The 7,279-nt window shown below is 37.9% G+C and overlaps 1 protein-coding gene across 4 annotated transcripts; it reads left to right on the top strand.

Moving 5' to 3' along the window:
• Positions 1-229: 229 nt before the first annotated feature.
• LOC110918288 (cysteine synthase) lies at positions 230-4,331 on the top strand. 4 transcript variants are annotated; one of them, XM_035985203.1, is made up of 11 exons: positions 230-487; positions 868-949; positions 1,040-1,149; positions 1,329-1,386; positions 1,533-1,796; positions 2,325-2,462; positions 2,823-2,874; positions 3,053-3,132; positions 3,234-3,293; positions 3,506-3,586; positions 4,024-4,331. In XM_035985203.1, exons 2-11 carry the CDS (start codon positions 908-910, stop codon positions 4,114-4,116), a joined length of 978 nt encoding a protein of 325 aa, XP_035841096.1. In that variant the 5' UTR covers positions 230-487; positions 868-907; the 3' UTR covers positions 4,117-4,331. The 4 variants fall into 4 exon arrangements, with proteins under 4 accessions (XP_035841096.1, XP_022018319.1, XP_035841095.1 ...); XM_022162627.2 differs by having other exon boundaries at positions 256-487; positions 892-949; XM_035985202.1 differs by having other exon boundaries at positions 256-487; positions 882-949.
• The last annotated feature ends 2,948 nt before the right edge of the window (positions 4,332-7,279 follow it).

Genomic DNA, 7,279 nt, shown 5'->3' with positions numbered 1-7,279 from the left:
TAATATAATTATATTATAATATATTATATTATATTATAATATAATCAAATTACAAAAGCTTAAATAAAACTGGTCTATAGCGTTTGATTCGCACTCAAACTTCCCGTCGCATAAGAAAATCCTAGTTTCCCATAATTGCCATTCATAAAATCCACTATTCAAATGTCACAATAGTTGTTCTAGTTCTAATTGACCTATAAAGCCTAGACTCACCACATATGTGGTTTTCAACCCAAATAAAGTCCACCAAATTTGCCTATGTATCCACCCTTGATCTTAGCCTACATTCACAAATCTCCACTTTCCAAACATATCCTCACAAAAACAACCAAAATAGTATTTCAATCAATAGTTGAGGGATCATTATCATAACTCACATTATTACCTAGACTGTTCGTCAGCCACCTTGTTGTAACCACTTTTTACTCCTTCAAACCTCACTCACCAAACTCAATTTCATCTTTTCTCCTAATCACTGTGCACAAAGGTACGATTTGCATCGTTAACATCGTTAATTTCACTAATCGACAATTAGTTTTCATATAAATCTAGTTTTTAATGATCGTTATCCGTGAAAATCGGTAATTTTTTATTTTTTTAATCAAAAGTAGATATTAGCCTTTGAGAAATCCGTGAGCCGTGAATAATATTATATTGAATCATATCTGTTGTCTGTATTATTATTAAACTGTTGTTATTCAAGCCGGCACGTGGTTTTGTTATTTAATTGTGTGCTGATTTGATTATTAATTAATTGATTTTTAAGATATATAAGTTGATTGATAGCGTTTGATTGTTTGTGAATTGTAGTTGTGCTTATTTAATAATTGATTAATTGATTTTTAAGATATATAAGTTGATTGATAGGGTTTGATTGTTTGATAATTGTAGTTATATTTGTGGAAGTATGGCGGAAGCGAAAAGTTCGATTGCGCAGGATGTTACGGAAGTAAGTGTCATTGTGTTTGTGGATTTGGATTTGGATTTGGATTATGTTATGTTAATTTGTTGATGCTCAAATTGTTGTTTATGCTTGCAGTTGATTGGTAATACTCCTTTGGTTTATCTCAATACTATTGTCGATGGTTGTGTTGGGCGCGTTGCGGCTAAACTGGAAATGATGGAGCCTTGCTCCAGTGTTAAAGACAGGTGGTTACTATATGACTGTTTATTAACTTGAGTTTGTCTGTTTGAATAGATGAGATATTCTGATTGATTAGTTTTTGAATTGCTTATGAATGTTATATTATTCGAAGTGAGTTAATATCCCCTGTTTGCTTGTGTATGGGTCTGGTTTAATTATGGTTGTCTTTACTTTTGGCGTGTAGGATCGGTTATAGCATGATCTCAGATGCTGAGGCGAAGGGGCTGATAACGCCGGGAGAGGTTTGTTAGCGTTTTCAATAGATTCTTTTACTATTTAATCATTGTTAGTGTTAACAACTATGATTGTTTTCTTATCTAATGCTGTTTTTATCATTGTAAATCTCAAAATCAACTTCATCTAACATGCTTCTCTTTCATTGCTAAAGAGTACCCTTATCGAACCAACAAGTGGTAACACCGGCATTGGACTAGCCTTCATGGCTGCAGCAAAGGGTTACAAGCTCATCATCACCATGCCTGCATCCATGAGCTTGGAGAGACGAATTATTCTCCGTGCTTTCGGTGCTGAGTTGGTCCTTACTGATCCTGCTAAAGGAATGAAAGGTGCTGTTCAAAAGGCCGAGGAGATATTGGCTAAAACTCCAAATGCTTACATTCTTCAGCAGTTTGAGAATCCTGCTAATCCAAAGGTAGTTTAGTTGTTGAATTACTCTAATTTTTTATTGTACTTCCTGGATCCTTTATGAACAGTGTAGTAAGAATCGCTAGGCGCTAGTCGGTCTGTGTAGTACCGACTAGCGATTAATCGGATTGGGATTTTATGTGTAATTTCAGTTGTATATGTATATACACACATTTTTATATGTTTTTTTTTTAAGTAGACATGTTTTAACACCTTCTTCGATCCATATTTTCAAGTGGATAGGATTAATTGCCGGAATTTACAAGTTTTGGTCAAGAATCTGGCCGGAATCGCTAGACTGGCAGTCTGCCACCGATTTTTGGCCAATTAGGACTGGATTTGACCACTGTTGACCGCCTACTGATTAATTGGCCGATTAGATAAAAATTACTCGGTGAACCTCTGAATAGCGATTAATCGGCGACTAATCGGAGGCTAGTCGGTATTTTACAACCATGATTATGAAACAAATGGTACACATTTGCGTAACTAGTTTTGTTGCCGAATTACTCTAATTTCTTATTGTACTTCCTAGATCCATTATGAAACAACCGGACCCGAAATTTGGAAAGGAACGGATGGTAAAATTGATGCTTTTGTTTCTGGCATTGGAACTGGCGGTACGATCACAGGTGCAGGGAAATATCTTAAAGAGCAAAACCCTAACATAAAGGTTTACTTCTTACGACCTACTTAGATATTAAAGGTGGAAAATGAGCAGGCTGTGTAACGGATCAAAATGGGTTTGGGTCAGAACTCATAGTTGGGTCGGACTAACCCGCCAACACTTTTTTGTATGTTTAGTTTTATTTTTGTGGGATAAAATGCATAAACTTTAACCAAAAGTAGTATGAATCACTTAAATAATAATTTTTTATTTTAGGTAAAATTATTGTGGACATTGTAAGCGTTGAAATAGACATGAGGTGACTTTTGATGTGTTTGACCTGATTCATTTTTAGCTCATTTTTCACATTTACATATTCTCCTCTTCTGAATAGCTCTAACTAGTTAAATTATATTTTGGCATCAGCTTTATGGCATTGAGCCTACTGAAAGTCCTATCTTATCCGGAGGAAAACCTGGTAAGCTACACTGATGTACTATTTATTTAATTTTCCACAATTTTTTTCCTTGCCTCAGAAGGCTTATAATCTATTCCATCGTCTTCTAGAATGAACCAAAATATATGAATCTTAGAAACAAGTGGAAGCATTTGTATCAAATTCCATGAACTTATCGATCATGTTTATCATGTTTAAGGTCCACATAAGATCCAAGGGATTGGTGCTGGCTTTATCCCTGGTGTTTTAGAAGTTGATCTTATCGATGAAGTTGTGCAAGTATGATCCCCCTTCTCTTATCTTTCTTTTGTTCTCTCTCTTGTCATCCATCATTGATTATTCTGAGTTCTGACTAAGGGACGTTTATACGCATTTTTTAGGTTTCAAGTGAAGAAGCCATCGAAACTGCAAAGCTTCTTGCCCTTAAAGAAGGATTACTTGTAAGTTCGTTTTACTTGACATATGCATAGCTGAACCTGTTCAACTGTTTTACTTGTTGATCTCTGGTAGATATGGCAATTTTGACCTGTTTACACATAAACGTGTCGGTTTGACTTATGTTTTATCTCTATCTAAAACTTTAAGCTCAATGGGAAACGGGTCATATGTATGCTTTTTGTCTAAAAGTTTTCCAAATGTGTTTTGGTTGCAGGTGGGGATATCATCTGGTGCTGCAGCTGCAGCTGCAATCAAAATTGCAAAGAGGCCAGAGAGTGCTGGAAAGCTGATTGTTGTAAGTTTCTTCAATATCTTTCGATTTTCATCTTATACGCGGTCCTGATCGGTGTTGGGGTTGATTACATTTTATTCCTTTGGGTTTACCGTTTACCAATTCATTTCAATACTGCAATTTACTTAGACTGTCTATATTTGCAATGTTTCTTCCTGTGTGAACTTCGAAACAAGCTCCATTTGAGGGAAATAAGAGAGTTAACTTATGGGTGTTGACGGTTCGGTTCTGGCGAAAATTGTAACAACATAATTTTGCAATCATGTTTAACACTAATTATTCATAAAGATTTGGCCAAAACATGTATTAGGGCAATCATACAATCATACATACCGGTTTTTGACCTGTTATTCTACCTGCCCATTTTGCCTCGCTTAGATGTTTCATTTCCATCTTAGTTATGTGGTGTGTGTAAGCAGCTGATGTTATTTTATGTGCAGGCAATTTTCCCAAGTTTTGGGGAGCGATACTTGTCTTCTGTGCTTTTTGAGTCTGTGCGAAAAGAGGCAGAGAATATGACTTTTGAGCCTTGAACACAAAGGGTTTAGTATCATGGCTTTTTGTAGCCTATGAAGAGAAAACATGTCTTGTATGAATTGAACTCATGAATGATGGGTTTTTTTTTTTTTTTCCATGGGGCACCTTGTTCTATTTTCCATATCGTTATGTCGCGACGTGTTTGTTTAAAATGTTGTGTATCATGTCACCGGCCTCTTTTTCAAATAACCCGTATATGCATGTTCTGGTATGTTGCAACACCCCAAACTGGAACAGGCATTGAATCTAAGAAACAGATGTCTCGAATCAAACCAGAAAAGCTGGGTCTTTATCTAATTACTGAAAATAAATGATAACGAAAGACAAAACACAACAAAGAAGCTACGGCTGAATTAAAGGTTGCTCAATGACGGAGAAATCAACTGCACAAGTAAAGGTAGGAATAAGGAAAGCAATATGAAATGGTGCTAACATTAAATTAAACAAAACAAACCGATAACGTTGAGACGTATCCTGATACAACTTGAATCCCAAAACTTATACAAAACATGTACTAAAAATAACCAAAGCATAAACCGATACATGATCGGGAACATAATAAGATGTATACAAAACAGATACTGAACATGATCAGAAGCATAACCCGATACACGATCGGATATCTAAGCAGATGTATATGAAACATATTAGACATATCATAATAGATACTAAACATAACAATAAATAAGGCACATAATACAAAAGCATCCACGAGCCAGAAATACAGGGGTACACAACTAGCTAGTTCATACACCAAGGAGACGTTGCATGTAGGCGTACACACATTATTCCATCTCAAATAGGAGCCATGAATCAGAGCTAAGATCGGTCTATACGCCTCTAAGTGGCCAAAGGTACTAATCAAAGTGCAAGTTAGAGACGCATTGAACTTTAGTTACGCGCTGTCACGATTAGTGTCATGGCGTTCATGCCCCAACGACAAGTCTCGATATAATCGCTTAGGTGACAGAGTACAAAAGCCATAACACAATTTAAATCACTATTGATATAAGTCTAAGGGCAACATGCAATAAGGAGTACAAGGTTTAAGATCTATTGCATGTTTTAACATATACATACGAAACATAAACAACTAATGAAAACATTTGCACTTCAAAGTAACGGATATGAAGAAAAATACTAACAACATGAATTCGTATCTTAATCTGGCAAGCAAGAAAAACGAAAAGCGGATGGTCCTTAATGCATACGCGAACCTAAAACCCATATTTTATTCTCAGATTAGGTAGTTACATGATAAATCATTCGTCTAATCTATCCGTTTGTTGAATTTTCCCGATGACCAACACTCCGAATCTAATCCTTTATTTTAATAATAATTAAAAAAAAATTGAACTAACTGGCTAAACCTTAGATTATGGGGTGTGGACCCCCCTTCCTCCAACATCCACATAAGCTCCACCTCATCACCTTCCCAATCCCCTTCATCCCCCATCAAGGAGGGTGGTGTACCCCTTCCCCTCTAGCCAATCATCATCATCAAGGATTTCAAACAAACAAGCTCGGGGAGAACGGAGAATTCTCACCGATTGTCCCGAAATGTGATAGAGGGTGGCGGTGTTTCCCTTAGGGGAAGGTGCCACATAAGTGCCACATGGGCTCCCCGATTCTATTCCCTTTCCCACACCCCATTGTCTTGTAAAAATAAAGTGTCACCTCTGTATTTTACATACTAAGACCGCCCGTAGTGGGGCGTTTTTTAAAAAAAAATTGCTAAATAACGCCCGATATACCCCACATTCACACCTTTTTTTATAAAAAAACCACTTTCTCTCCCACTTTCTCTCCCACTTTCTTCTAATTTTTATAAAAAAAACCCACTTTCTTCTAATTTTTATACAATCATGCATCCATACCGCCCTCCTTTTGGTGTCCCCGCAAGACCCACAAACCCGAACACAACCCAACCGCAAACCCCGTACAACCTTCAAGACATGGACCCGAGCTTTTTAACTTACGCGGCTTACTTGAGTAGCGCCCCTCCGTTTGTTCCTCCCACTTTCGGCTATGGTCAAGCCGGCGGGTCTCAACCGTCACAACCCGAAGCCGAACCCGATGTGGAAGTCGTACCGGAGACGCAACCCGAACCGGTGCAAGAAACATCGAAACGCGGCAAAAGGTCGCATAAGAAGAAGGATAAGGACGCACCGCGGCGTACAAAAAATATCATTAAATGGACGAAGGAAGAGGAATTCGCGTTGACTCGGGCGTTTGTCGACATTTCTTAGGACGAACAGACCGGTAACTATTTTTTTTATATAAATATTATTTTACTTATTTTGTTACTTTACTTTTTAACATACAACTTTTTTTTTTTTTTTTTTTTTTGTAGCAAACTTTCAAACGGGTCCGGTTTTTTGGGATAGGGTTCGTGCACTCTTCTTTAGCACGTGGGGTCAAGGCGAACATCGGGACAAAGATTCCATTTCTAGCAAATGGACCGACATCAACAACAAGTGTCATGGGTTCCAAGAAGTCTTCCAACGTAACTACGATAATCGGCCGAGCGGTGAAGGTGACGTGGGGGTTTTAACGAAGAGTTTGGAGGAGTACGAGAGGACAAAATGCCCTTTCACGTACTATAAGTGTTGGGAGCTACTACGAAAAAGTCCAAAGTGGGCGGTAGTTAATCCAATGACGTCTAGTAGTAGACGTCTGGCTAAAAGGTCAAAAACATCATCCTCCGTTGACCCGTCAAATCCGACATCGGATGCCCGCAACGTTGATTTAAATGAGGCGGTGGACGTTGATGAGGGAATTCAAGAAGAGTTGGTCCGACCCACCGGTAGAAGAAAGGGAACCGGGAAAAAAACGGTCGAGTCGTCTTCCGATCTCGAGTTAAAGGAAGATTTCGAGGAGATGAACCGTCGTCTCCAAGACATTCGCGACCTCGGCCACCAACGTTATGAGATTATGAAGGAACGAGTAGCCGAAACGAAAAAATTTAACGGATGCAAGAGGCGAGACAAATGGAAAAGGACATCGAGTTTTTGTCCAAATCAATCGACCACCTACAAGGCGATGCGTTGATCCTTGCGCAAATGCGTCGCCAAAAAATTAGAGAAAAATATGGACTCTAGATCATGTTATTTTTTTTAAGTTTAATTTTTCTGTTTTTTTTAATTTTTTTTTTCAGTT

This window comes from Helianthus annuus, chromosome 16, assembly GCF_002127325.2.
Source record: "Helianthus annuus cultivar XRQ/B chromosome 16, HanXRQr2.0-SUNRISE, whole genome shotgun sequence".
NCBI lineage: Eukaryota > Viridiplantae > Streptophyta > Magnoliopsida > Asterales > Asteraceae > Helianthus > Helianthus annuus.
Note: the sequence above shows the minus strand (reverse complement) of the source record. Positions and strands in the feature narration are given on the sequence as shown.